Source organism: Citrus clementina, unplaced genomic scaffold (assembly GCF_000493195.1).
Source record: "Citrus clementina cultivar Clemenules unplaced genomic scaffold, Citrus_clementina_v1.0 scaffold_5, whole genome shotgun sequence".
NCBI classification, from domain to species: Eukaryota; Viridiplantae; Streptophyta; class Magnoliopsida; order Sapindales; family Rutaceae; genus Citrus; species Citrus x clementina.
This window is the reverse complement of record NW_006262201.1, coordinates 2,444,242-2,458,429: the sequence shown is the minus strand read 5'-3', so window position 1 is coordinate 2,458,429 and position 14,188 is coordinate 2,444,242. Positions and strand designations below refer to the sequence as shown.

At 33.1% G+C, this 14,188-nt stretch overlaps 1 protein-coding gene and 2 pseudogenes across 1 annotated transcript; 1 reads left to right on the top strand and 2 right to left on the bottom strand.

Annotated features, from left to right (window-relative positions):
* Positions 1-1,181: 1,181 nt before the first annotated feature.
* Positions 1,182-2,962, bottom strand: LOC18042135 (ectonucleotide pyrophosphatase/phosphodiesterase family member 3). Its single transcript, XM_006431452.2, has one exon. The coding sequence runs from the start codon at positions 2,722-2,724 to the stop codon at positions 1,372-1,374; it is 1,353 nt and encodes a 450-aa protein (XP_006431515.1). The 5' UTR covers positions 2,725-2,962; the 3' UTR covers positions 1,182-1,371.
* Positions 2,963-7,148: 4,186 nt separating this feature from the next.
* On the top strand, positions 7,149-9,225 carry LOC112097699 (annotated as a pseudogene).
* A 3,606-nt stretch (positions 9,226-12,831) lies between these two features.
* On the bottom strand, positions 12,832-13,299 carry LOC18041393 (annotated as a pseudogene).
* Between the last annotated feature and the right edge of the window lie 889 nt (positions 13,300-14,188).

Here is a 14,188-nt window from a genome sequence, read left to right as displayed (position 1 = left end):
AGCATGGTGTGTGTATTATTATTCTTTCATTTTTCCTTGATTCTGCTAGAAGAGCAAGTTATTACACTTTTAGAAATCTAGGTATTTCTGAAGTAATTTGCTCCAGCGATGAATATACTTCTAGTCTCAATGATAATTGTTGGTTGCTCAACACTGTTTTCTACATAATTGTACAGAAGTTGGCAACAACACATCCATTCATAAAAGGCGACTATCAAAACTAGCTTGAAATGTTAATCATCATATCAACCTTAATGTCTTTTACTGTTATGTTTTCATTTTCTATCTTATGATCGATGGCTTTTAGTTGTATATAGAAAAAGTTGTGGTGCCCCTATTTGTCATTGTTAGTGATAATGTAAAGGTTCCTGTAAACATGAATTTTGTCTGAATTGACAATTTCTTTTAGAGATGGTGGTGAAGTCAGTTCATGCACTGATAGCACCTATTGTGAGTCTTTGTTATTTTCGTATTTTAAAATTTAATATATTCTTCTAGTAAGATTACACTTTCTGCCTGATAGGCTAATCTTTGAGGAAGATGGTGACATAATTGGTGTAATTGATAAAACAAAGACAAAAATGTAGTCTTTGACGTTCTTTGCTGCTTTTCAGTTTCACTACCATGTTATTGGGCTTGAACATCTTGGTTCGGTCGCCCCACTGCTTGTTGGAATTTGTGAACACTAGAAGATTTGTTTTTCCTTTTGCTTTTTTTTTGGGTTTTTTGTTTTTGTTTTTGTTTATTATTTTTTTTTCATGCTAATTGTTATCAATCATATTATGGAAAGTCTTATGTAGTGGTTGCTGACTCTTATATTGAGTCTTTTATGGAGGATGTGATTCTTGACCTTTTTAGGGGTTTATGATTTAGAGGTTGAAGAATGGCCATAGACATGATTTGCAGAATGTGAGTAGCAAACACAAATTACTTAAAATGTTGAAGTTAAAAATTTAATTGCTTTTGTAGGAATGTTTATGCCACCCAAGTTAAAAATAAATTAAAGCTTATGGTAATAACTTAAACTATTGGAAAATGAAGTTGTACTGTAAGTAAATTGGAGTCGAGTGCAAATATTCGCAAATATTGAATTGAGAATTTTGGCTCTGCCAGAGAAGCAGAGTGCAGCCGGACAGGTTCAAGAATAAGAGCAAAACCAGCGTGGAATTGGTCTCTAAACAAGCATAAAATAATGTAGAGGCTTATTATTGCATCAGCCATTGCTCAAATGCTACTGCAGCTACAAGAGCAAATTGGTAGCAGTACAAATAGAAGAATGCGTGCATACAATCAACAATCAAGATTTTAAGTCAGCCCCACAATGCCATTGGGGATGATGATCATGTAGGTCATCTATGAAGCAAATGAGCACTATTGGGCAGGCAAGAGAATAGACTGGGGAAATGATTTAGACCCATTATTTGGAGCACCCTTTATGTTGAGAAGGGAGGTAATAACATTGTATATCTGAACATTCTCAAAGGAAGGCACCTTCCTTCCCCTAGCAAACCGAGGACCATGCCCAATAAATATGGACCTCATTGAGAAATACTCATTGTCATAACCATGTGCTCCTCCGCAATACCGTGCTCCCTCCGTCCTCCTCTGCGCCACCGTGAACCCCTCGTCAACCATCCCAATTATCGGCGGGATCCTGTCACTCGCCGCGTAATGTAACCTAGCAGGCAGCTCCTCTTTGAGATACACTCGCAGACTCTTCCCCTTCTCAACTTTCCCAGAGTCCAGCCCTTGATTCATCCGTTGGACAATCTCTGTCAGATTATGCCCAGCTGGGGGCCAGATTGCAAGTAATGGAAAATAAGAGTGAACCCAATCAGCTGGAATTTCAACCCAAGGAGCCAAATCATCTAAGAATATCACCTTGTCCTCACATGTGCCTACCATCCCATGATCACCAAGCAAAATAACTGTCACATCCTCAAAAACCCCTCTTTTCTCTAAGCCGTCAATCAACCTCCCAATCATTGAATCAATCCTAGCAACAGCTTTGGTAATCGCCACGTCATCAGGGCCAACCACGTGACCATGACTGTCGGGATCCTCAAAATATAGAGCAGTAAACGCAGGAATTTCGTCGCTGGGCAAATCGAAATAACTCAAAACAGTATCAACTCTATCTTCAAAAGGCACAGAGGAATTATATTTCATGCAGTAACCTTTTGGACAATCCCACGAACCTTTGCGAACCTCTGAGCCGGCCCAGAAATAAGCAGCAGCCTTCAACCCTTGATTGGCCACGGTCTCCCACAGCGGCTCGCCGAGCCACCACTTGGGCTCATGACGTGCCGGAGAAAACTGATCGCCCGTGCGAGGTTCTACGAAACGGTTATTGATGATGCCGTGAGAAGCAGGGTAGAGACCCGTCACGATGGAGTAATGATTAGGGAACGTGTAAGTGGGGAAAACGGGGATCAAACCCGTTTCTGCTTCGGTCCCCTGGTTGATCAGGCGGTGGATGTTGGGCGTTGGGGTCTTGAACTGGTACCCGAAACGAAACCCGTCCGACGAAACCAGGATAACAACCGGCCTCTCCAGTTTCTTCTTGGCAGGGCCGTGAGCTCTCGCTCTGATATAAGGATTGCGCAATGCTGCTGCAGAAACAGCATTGCAGGTGACGAGCAGAAGGGTGATGATGAAGAGGGTTCTTGTGGATTGATTCGTTTGATTTGATGGTGATGTCGACGCGTGATGGTCAGAACCCATGACGACCAAAATTTGTTTCTGTGATTGAGCTGAAGATGAAGAAGGATGTGGTGGGTTATATAATAAATGCTGGCCGGTTGCTGTGACTTTTCTGCATACATCCCACTTGATCTGGTCTGCATATTTAGTTATTTAACAAGTCGGCCTCATCCTTCTTTTTGAAGTTTTCTGAGAGTCAGATATTAAAAATCTTGAAAACTTCCTTTGAAGTTTTCAAATGCAGTTTCTTAGATGTATTCTTAGTGAATATGAAAACGCGTTTAATATAAGCTTATTTTGAAAGTAATATTTGAAACTGAAACTATTGTAAATTTGTTTGAAAAACAAAAAAAAAAAATTCTATGTGACCGTCATTTTCTTTTAATTCGACACGTAGTGGAATTTCAAACGTAAAGGCAAAAACAAGTGGCCGCTTATCATAATTACAATGCTTAACAAAAAAGGTGAAAGGCTATAAAGGTAGAAATAATTTGTAAGTCAAAATTAAATAAAAGTCAAGAGTTAATGGAACCGCAGCCAGTAAGTAAGCATGTGCTGACCAAAATTAAAAAAATAAAAAATCAATTCCCTCAATCTTTGAGGAGAGCATGTGGCGTAATAAACTAATATAAAAAATTATTATTCGTTTAAAGTGGCGGTTGTAGTAGACTTTAATTGGAAGTCAACTCCCAAGAACATTTGTGTACAAAGAAGTAAGGCTTATGTTGTTTTTTTTAAAATGATAGTAACTTGTTTGGTATTAATGAAATTCTGTTTATTTTAATTAAAAAAACTTGTAAAAGATTAAAAAATAAGAAAATCACACGCTTTAAAGTAATGTATTTTGTATTTTAGTATATTGAAATTTATATTTTTCTATCTTTTAATTAATCCTTTACTATATTACTATAAAGGAATATTTATTAGATAATGATTGATGGATAAATATAAATGACAACGTTATATAAAAATATGTTCATATGTTGTTAATTCATCTTAAATTGTAATCCCAGATTATATATATATATATAATGTCGTTGTACTTTTTAAAACCATAAAGGTCAAATTAATTTTTAATTCTTTATTTCTTCTAGAATTTACAATTCACATGGTCAACTAAGTAAAATTGATAAAAAAACAATTTGACCGGACACATGAGGATATATCGATTTTTAAATTGATATTAAATAAGATATACTAATTAATCACGCAGTCGGATAATGAACCATTAAAAATTTCAACAACAAAGAAGATTGCTACCAACTCACGATTTCTTAAATTATTATTGCTATTTTTGGTGGTGAAGCGGCGGCTTGATTGTAGAATTTGCAAACGAATAATTAAAAGTTTTCCTAAAAAAGTAAGGATCTGAAATTTAGATATTTTTTTTTTGTTTGGTCCATAATGTTAAGTGAACGGTATAACAATTTTCAGTACGATCTGTAGACTTGACTTCAACTATATTCCAATGCATTTTTTATTTGAAACTCCATTGAGTGCTTACGAGTATTAACAAGTAAACATGAAGTTTTGATTCGCTAACTTAAAATTGAAGAAAACGACGCCTATGTCCATAATATTTGAGAAAATGGTCATGTAAATCCTAAAAATAGAAATATTGTGATTCCCTTTTTTTACCATAATACTTTTTTAATATAACACTTAGAAAATTAACTTTAAATTTGTAATTAATACAAATATAATATAAATAATCTAATTTGTTTAAAAGACTAATCATATTAAAGTATTTTTTACATTTAAAGTAATATTAGAATTTTAAATTATTATATTTATTTTAAATGATATATATGTATTTATTATAAAGATTTTTAAATAAACCTTTGGATTAAATAGATTTTACAATTAACAAAATATCTTACTATTGATAATATTAAAATTATTTTTTACATAATATTCAAAATAATTTAAATTAAATTTATTTATTTTGAAATTATGTTCCTATTTATTATTAAAAATTACTTTGATACAATACAATATCTAATATTGTTACATTTATTGGGATCAATTATTTTCAGGTTTATAAAGTTAAATGATATTATGTTTAAAAGAGAATTTTGGTGTCTTTTATTGAAAATTTGGGGTCTTTGTGATCATTTGTCTAAATCTTGAGGCTGTAAATGTCCTTTTTCCCTCAAAATTAATACGGATGTGTTTTGTTATAGGAAGACGTGTAATTTATAATTTTATTTGGTCAATCGACTTTGGATTTAGGGATGGCAATGAGGTGGGGTAGGGGTGGGAAGGCCTACCCCATTCCCCATCATGTTAAAAAATTTTGCCTCCATTTCCCATCTCATTCCCCAATAAATTTAGTGGGGTGGGGATGGGGAATCCCCATGTGAGGAATGATTTTCTCATCCCCACCCAATTCCTCATTTATTTATTTTATATTAGGTATAAATACATGATTTTAGTATGTTAAAAATTAAAGACTTAAAATAAAATCATCACCATATTATAAAGTATTTAAATTCTTTAAAAAAATATCTAAAAGTTTGAAAAATATCTTAAAATGATATTAAAGGTGAAAAATATTTAAAGAGCGTAGCACCTTAAAAGAGAAAAGAAAATATAATAATGTTTCGGAGTTAAAAAATATTTTAGGATTTTCTTTCATTCATATCATGTTTATATTGCATTAAAATTAAAAAAATATTAATTGACATAATTGATAAAATAAAAATTATTAAATAAGAATTAAAAACATATTTATATATAATGGAGATTGGGGTGGGAGTGGGGTGGGGAGTGCAAAACCAAACCCCACCCCATTAAGAATTTGAGGATTATTTTTCCCCACTCCCCACCTCATTTCCCAAAAATTATTTAAAAATTTCTCCATTTGGGGTGGGACTCCATGAGGCCCCAAACCCATGGAGGATTTTGTCATCCCTATTTGGATTCTAGAGGGTTTGGGCGCTAAAAAAAAATTAATTTGGGATAATTTTTATGCAATTATTTAAATTAAACAAGTCATAATTAGGTGAGTGTTTGTGTTGAAATAGAATATTTCAATACAATTTGTGCGCAAATTGAAATAGTAGAATATTAATCAATAACAGCTTTTTACTATATATAAAAAATTGTTCACATTTGCTTAAATCTATTCGATTTCATTTCAACTCTTTATCTTTCAGGAAAAAGAAATCGATCCGAGTGACATATTGCAAAAATGATAGCTTGTACCAAATTGACAAATTTTGTTAACGAATAATTAAAAGTTTTCCTAAAAATGTAAGGATCTGAAATTTACTATATTTTTTTGGTCCATAATGTTAAGTGAACGGTTTAATAATTTTCAATACCATCTGTAGACTTGACTTCAACTACATTCCAATGCATTTTTTATTTGAAACTCTATTGAGTGCTGATAATTGAAAATTGAAAAAAAAATGACGCCTACGTCCTTAATATTTGAGAAAATGGTTATGTAAATCTTAAAATTTTTATAGAAGAATATTGTAACCTCCTTTTTTGACCATAATACTTTTTAAATACAGTACTGAGAAAATTAACTTTAAATTTTTAATTAATACACATATAATATAAATAACATAATTTGTTTAGGAGACTAATCATATTAAAGACATTTAAAATAATATTAAAATTTTAAATTATTATATTTATTTTAAATGATATATTTTTATTTATTATAAATATTTTAAAATAAACCTTTGGGTTAAATAGATTTTACGATTAGTAAAATATCTCACCATTAATAATATTAAAATTTTTTTTACATAATATTAAAAATAATTTAAATTTAATTAATTTATTTTGAAATTATGTTTCTATTTACTATTAAAATTACTTTGATACAATACAATATCTAATAGTTGTAAAATAAAATATTTTTAAACAGTAAAATTATTTTAAAATTTATATTTTATTACATTTATTTTAATATCATATATTGTTACATTTATTGGGATCAATTTTTTTTTCAGGTTTATAAAGTTAGATGATATTATGGTCAAAAGAGAATTTTGGTGTCCTTTATTGAAAATTTGAGATTTTTGTGATCATTTTTTTCCTAAATGTTAAGGTTATAGATGTACTTTTTCCCTCAAAATTAATATGGATGTGTTTTGTTATAGGAAAGACGTGTAATGTAAAATTTTCCTTGGCCAATCGACCTTGGATTCTAGAGGGTTTAGGCACTAAAAAAAAAAAAAAAAAAAAAATTTGGTATAATTTCTTAATGCAATTATTTAAATTAAGCAAGTCATAATTAGGTGAATGTTTATGTTGAAATAGAATATTTCAATACAATTTGTGCGCAAATTGAAATAGTAGAATATTAATCAATAACAGCTTTTTCCTATATATAAAAAATTGTTCACATTTGCTTAAATCTATTCGATTTCATTTCAACTCTCTATCTTTCAGGAAAAAGAAATCGATCCGAGTGACATATTGCAAAAATGATAGCTTGTATAAAATTGACAAATTTTGTAAAGAATAAGAAGATGAACAAAATCAAATAAGAACCCCTTTGATTAGTAGTAGCTCAAGATTCTGCATTGGTCTTTCAGCAGCTGCAGCCTTTACTTCCCTGTTCTCTTCTGCTGATCAAACGACATATCGTGGTGCTCTCAATAAGAAACTGAGACATACAAACTCTTCTTATCTTGATTTCATCAGATGGGTTTCGTCTCGGGAAGCAGATCAAGACCTCAACACCGAACATCCACCTTCTGATGAACAGTGAAACTGAAGCTGAAAAGGGGGTCATCCCCGTTTTCCCTTCTTACACTTTCCCTAATCATTATCATCAACAGCCGTTTTGTGGACCCTCACGCAGGTGATAAAATATCCCCCAAAGTGGTGGCTTGGGGAGCCATTGTGGTAGACGGTGGCTGATAAGGGTTGAAAGCTGCTGCTTATTTTTAGGCTGGCTCTGAGGTTCATAAAAGTTCTTGGGATTACCCTGAAGATTTTTGAATAAAAATATAATGAAACTGTGGCTTTTGAAGGGGGGGTTGGTGCTATTTTGACTTATTTTGATTTGCCTAGTGCTGTGTTGGGAATTTTTGGTTCCCACCCAAGATCTCCATTAGCAATATATCAAACAAATAATGAATGGAAAAATAAAATGGAGAAAACATTAATTACACAATACAAAATTATGTTGAGAACTTTTTTATCAAAGTAAAAGCCACAGCCGCAAAAGATGACAAGATAAAAATTTTATTATGAGAAAACTGTTGCAACTACACTTTCATATTATTTTATCTCACTACAATTACATCCAAATCTCTCCATCACACTTAATTCACTCTCTTTCTCTAACTCTCTAATTATTCACCAGCGTCTCTTGTCTTTGCACTTCAGTGAGCTATCAATTTAGAAGTTGGGGCTTTCTCATTGCCGAAGGAATATCCGGATGATCAAATCTTGCTGCCACCGAATTTTGATAACTTGGACCTAGCTTGCCGACATTTTACCATGTCTTTGATGTGGCATTTATTGTGCATCCATGAAAGTCAAGGATCTTTGCATGCATTCACACTCATCCACTCATTCAAATGCAAGAGAAGTGGAAGAGATCATCATGCCAGCATTTAATGTCCATGCAAATTTCAAATGATACTAACTAAAAATTGCCAGCAGAAAGCATGCAAGTTGTTAGTTCTATTTTTTCAAATTTTCCGGAAAAAAAATATTAAACAATTCCAGTCTCTTTTATCCAACATGCTGAAAATCATGTGTTTATAGCTTTATATTTTGACAATCCTGATAGTCAAAGCCATATCAAGTTGGCCCAGGATGATTCGGAAACAACCGAGGCCGTCGCTAGCATTGATTCAATGATTTGGAGATTGACTGATGGCTTCAGAAAAAGAAGGGCCTTTGAAGATGTGACAATTGTTATGGTTGGTGATCATGGAATTGTGGCTAGATGTGAGAAGGTAATATTCTTAGATGACTTGGCCACTTGGATTTGAAATTCCTGCTTCTTTGGATCACTATTTTAGTCCATTGCTTGCAATTTGGCCACCAGCTGGGCACAATAATGAAACAAAAACTGTTGAGCAGTTGAATAAAGGATTGGATTCGGGGGAAGTTGAGAATAGGAAGAATTTGAAAGTTTATCTTAAAGAGGACTTGCCAAGTTGGTTACATTAAGGGATGAGTGACACATGAATATTAGAAGTTGGAGAGAGAAAAGTTTTTGTTGGCATAATTTCGTCGAGGAGGAAAGTATATCAAGAATCAGGATTCCGTAGATTATGGGGTTGATTGACGAGGGTTTTACGGTGAAGCAAAGGAAGGCAGAGGGACGAGTATTGGGGAAGAGCACATGGTTATGAAAATGCAATTTTCTCAATGAGGAGCATTTTTATTGGGCACGGTCCTCAGTTTGCTAGGGGAAGGAAAGTGTGTTCCTTATAGAATGTTCAGATTCATAATTTTGTTACTTCCATTCTTGGCATGCAGGGTGCCCCAAATTGTCGGTCTAAATCATTTCCGCAGTCTGTTCTTTTGCCAGCTGCATAGAAGTGCTTATTACTTAATAAATTTAAGCCCCTAGATGATCCCCTCTGATTGTTCAGTCTTGCAAACTTGTGCTTGAACTACTTATGGTCTGTTGTTGGAATTTTCTTTTGTTGTGAGCTGCTGTCAGAGCTGTGCTTGAACTTTTCTTTTATTATATGTGAATAGTAAGTATTGGATAAGAAATAATATGTAACTAAAATTTAACTGACACTGCTATAAATTCAGTTACAATAGAAGGTAACTGACACTGCTATAAATTCAGTTATAATAGAAGATTATAAAATACTAAGCACGGCTTAGCTCAGTACTAGATCTAAATTCTAGTATTTTAGTACTAAATGATAATGGTTACAACTCTATTTAATAAAAAAAAAGAAAAGAAAAGAAAAGAAACAGTTTAGATTCAATACCAAGTTAAAACGTATTATGGTAACGAATAATAATATGTTATAGTCATACTCATAACAGAGAAGGTACTAAATATAAATATGTTGTGTTTGTGATCCTTGATCTTAAGGGAAAGTTTATTGAATGAGGAAAAGATGATTCATATCATGGAGCAATGACATTGACATACTGTAATCGAGTAGCCATTTAGAAACAATGTAACATCGGTCACTAATATTTACAATTTTTTTTCTACGCAACAAGTTCCAAACTTCACAACCTTTTTTAATGATCTCGTCACGAATAGGTGTCTAATATATCTGTAGTCAACTGATGATGAGTTCTCTTTGGCTTTGGAGCTTCAGACATGGACATAATACTAGAAGATACAGTATGTAATCTGACAAGCATTTGCTAATTTTGGTCTTGGATGAAGATCGAGTACTATCAGCATTGACGTTGCAACGTCTATTAATAGATGATCATAATAATAGCGATCAGTAGCAATGTGCCCAACATTGAAGGAAAGAAGGAAAGGTTTGGTGGTAGATGGAGTTAGATTCGTGATACCAGGTTTTGTCTCTGATACCAAATTGATGCAGCGGAAGTTTAATGTTCAAAATATTCTGTTGATTCTAGAGAATACCGGAACAAAAGAACAACTAAATTCACGTTGATTCAAAAGAATACCGCGAATTTAGGGGTTAAGACTCGTTGATTCCACAGAATACCGAGAATTAACTGTTCAAATACTCACAAAGAGATTTGAAAATTGAAATATTATTAAACTCAAAATTCTACCTTCAAAGGCTACAAGAGGGAGCTATTTATAGTAGTAGTAATTATCCTAATTCATGAAGTAAAAACAAAATCCTAAATTGAAAGGGAAACAAAATTCTAAATTAGAAAGGAATTTAAAAATCATAAACTTTAGTTAATAAGGAAACTAATCCTAGTATAATATAGATTCCTACTCTTCATCAAATACACAATGTTTATATACAGAGTGCTCAAAATAATGGCTAAATCATTTCCCAGTCTATTCCTTTGCCTGCCGAGTAATAGTTCTTATTGCATAACTAAAAAATAACCTGCTTGATCATTCATATAAATGACCTACAAAAGTAAAGCTCCGTTTCGGTGTTGTAATGTGAAACAAGTAATTTCCTTTTGGATCTTCGATTAATTTTATCATTAACAAAGAAAAGATTTAAATGCATCCCTTGCGTGGATATATTGTAGAAGGGGCTTGAAGCTGTTATGCTTGTGTATCATGTAATCAAAATACAAGAACCGCTATAAATGCATCTCTTACACTGTTGAGATTTGATATCTTTGAAACATGTCCTTTTTTTTTCCTAACAAATAAGGATTACATTTAGATTGTCCTATGATTGAAAAGAAATTTAAAGAGAATTATTTTAATTCAACTATCGTCCTTTCAAACTTGTCTTCTTAAATTGTATTATTTGAATATATGGGACTTTTATTATTGGCATTATTGTATGAATAACATTATAATTTATTTTTTATTTACACGGTATTCGTTAGATTAGATTTTATAGAATATTGAAGAATATTCTTGGAGCCACGAAGAAGCAAATTTGCGTGTTTATGAGATTACATATCAAAGAGTTCCATATAAAGTTGATTTTTTCATTGATACGTATATAAAGTATTTATGAATATTTGACTTTTAAATAAGCATATCCTAGTACACTACACTTAGATAATGGGAGGTATTTCTCACATTAAAGATATCGAAGATATATCATAATTTATATCAAGAGAAGCAGCCAATGTAGAGAATAAGAAGAAAATCTATCCTAGCTGCATATGATGTTTCATATCCCTATGAAGTTTTAGTCTTCGTATCTTCTTCATGTCAAGCCTTTCAATCGAAATTCTTTGATGATTATTTTGGTCTCTTCAGGATGAAAGGGTCATTTGTTGTGTTGACGAGATTTTAAAAAAGCAACAAACATAATTGAAGACAAATGGTGTTGGCTAAATAAGGTCGACTGAGTTAGATTCAACAAAGTGGTGGCAAAAGTAAGAGGGAGTATGAAATTGATAAGATTCCAATTGATTGTAGTCATTTCATGAATTGCTTAATGTTTCGGTGTGATCTAATAGATGTAGAATTATGATGTGAATCACGTAAAAATTTTGTGTGATTTATTTCTTGCAATTTACTATTTCTAGCATATTTGATACGTTTGGGGTGAATGAACAATAATGTAAAGAGTGCTATGAATAACTATGAACAGTGACTTGTAAATAGTGTTACGGGAATGGTGACTAGAAACAGTATCACATGAATAATAGTGAGTGAGCAGCAATTTCAAAATTAATTGATTAGATTAATTAATTTTCTAGGATTTATTTGCCCACAGTTAGCAGATTTGCCAATTGCATAATGTCCAGCAGGTTTATCTCTTTTATTTCGTGCGATTATATATATATATACCTTATAAATGATGATCATTAAACTTTTGCTTTTCTCTTTGCTGCAACCCCACCACCGAGGCTCAAACTATTCCCTCAGCCAGCTAGGTTTGATCCAGATTTCAGAAAAGGTATCTGTGCTTGTAGATACTTTTCAACCTAAGTTACTAAAGACTGATCCTTCCTTGAATGAAGTAAATTAAGCAGCTGGCTCGGGGACATATGGTACAATGAATCAAATTAATTTTTCATTGTTGTGGGGACAATACAAACAGTTAAAGAAAAATATTGGCGACAAATCTAATTTTCATTCTTTGTGTGTAGTGCAATATAGTTCCAATTAGTACTATACAGAAGCTTATGCTAGCTATTCTTGTATCTAAAGAGATATATGACATGGAAGTTTTAATTTGATTCCTGTATAAGTGTAATTGCTGCGCTTTATGGACTTTACATTCTTTTCTTTGAACGTTATTGACGTAAGATCCAAATATGAAGCCACATAGAGTATCGACATCATGATTAATTGAAACAGAGGTCAGTAGCAATGTGCCAAGCAACAAGGCCAAGATCATCATAAGGTTCTGGAATCATTTGATCTAGAATAAATGCTAAAGACTGTCTTCTGGAATCATTCGATCTACGATGTTAATACAAAAACAAAGATAAGGAATTAAATGTCTCACGATCCAAAATGGTATAGGAGCTACAAAAATGGATGACAACATCCTCTGTACTCATCATTTACATCCCACTGGTGTTTTATCACGTCTAGTGTGGTTTAGGTACATAACCATCTGCGGCAAAGTCTCGGGTGGCAGCAGGAAAGGCCAAGCGAACTCCTTCAAGTTCAGGCCGTGTTATTTTCTTCAGCATTTGGGTCTTCTAATTTATTGTAGTAGTCCATGTCCATCACAATCACATGACATGTTGAGCAGGCAAGCGAGCCTTCACACGTACCTTCGAGTTCTATATCATTTTCATGAACCGCTTCTAACATAGACATTCCAACTGGGACCTTAATGTTCTTTTCTTCTCCATCCTTATCAGCAAATGTCACGTTTACCATGTCTTTCTGTATGCTGCATCCATAAGAAGCATCATTTTCAGCTGTGGTACAAAATTATGGATACTTCTGACATATGGACCCCTGGAACACCCTAGGGTCCGACTGTAATTCAATCTCGAGAGCTCTTTAACCGCAAAAGCTCCAACTCTTGAAAGTTAGGAATTAACCATAAGGTCCTAATTATCAATTAATCTGTACCAAGTAAGAATAATAATAGTTCTATGTTGTTGCAAACAAATAAGCTGCTGCCTTCTTCTTCCTTGTCTTCTTCTTCTCTTTTCTGGTTTTTCCTCTATTTGTGTTCTTCGTCTTCTCTGTTGATTTCTTTAACTTCTTTCTTGCCTCAGCTTCTATGTTCGGTTGGCTTCTTTTCTCTTCTCCTTGTTTTCGTTGCTGCTGTTCTCTGTTTTTTGCTCCTGCTATTACTCTCTGTTTTAGCTTTTCTTTAGCTTATGATCTTCGGCTTCTCTTTGTCTTCTAGGCTGCTTGACTTCTTTCTTGCTCTACTTGTTGCTTCTATGTTGGCTTTGCCTTTCTTTTCTTTCTCATTCCCCCATTTCGTTCCTGCTTTTATAAACAACCTTGAGTATTCACTAACAGTAAGCCCCCATTGTGCTATATTTTAAAATAAACACGTCATTATCTTTAAGACACTTGTATTTGCCATGGGTCTGAACATTTAAATAATTCCACTTTGCTTTAATCTAAACTGTCTTCTTGATGCTACAAAGATTAATAAAATATGAGCAGTCGTAAATATCATCGAGGAAGAGAAAGTTAGTCATGGTAATTATCCTAGAAGGTTTAGTAATTTCGAGGGAGATGACGAAAATCGGAAAAGAACCCGAGACAAAATGCATGAAAATGATGGTCACAGAGCATGAAATGAAGATCGCCAAAGGGTTCGCGATGAAGGTTATTCTCGCCACAAACGTAAATGTCGATGGTAAGAGGATTTTTCTGAGAAGGCAAATTATGAAGCTTCGAAATTAAAAGAAGAAGAGAACAGAAATTGAAAAGAAATTTCAAGAACTGACATCTGTTGAGAACGTAGAGTTT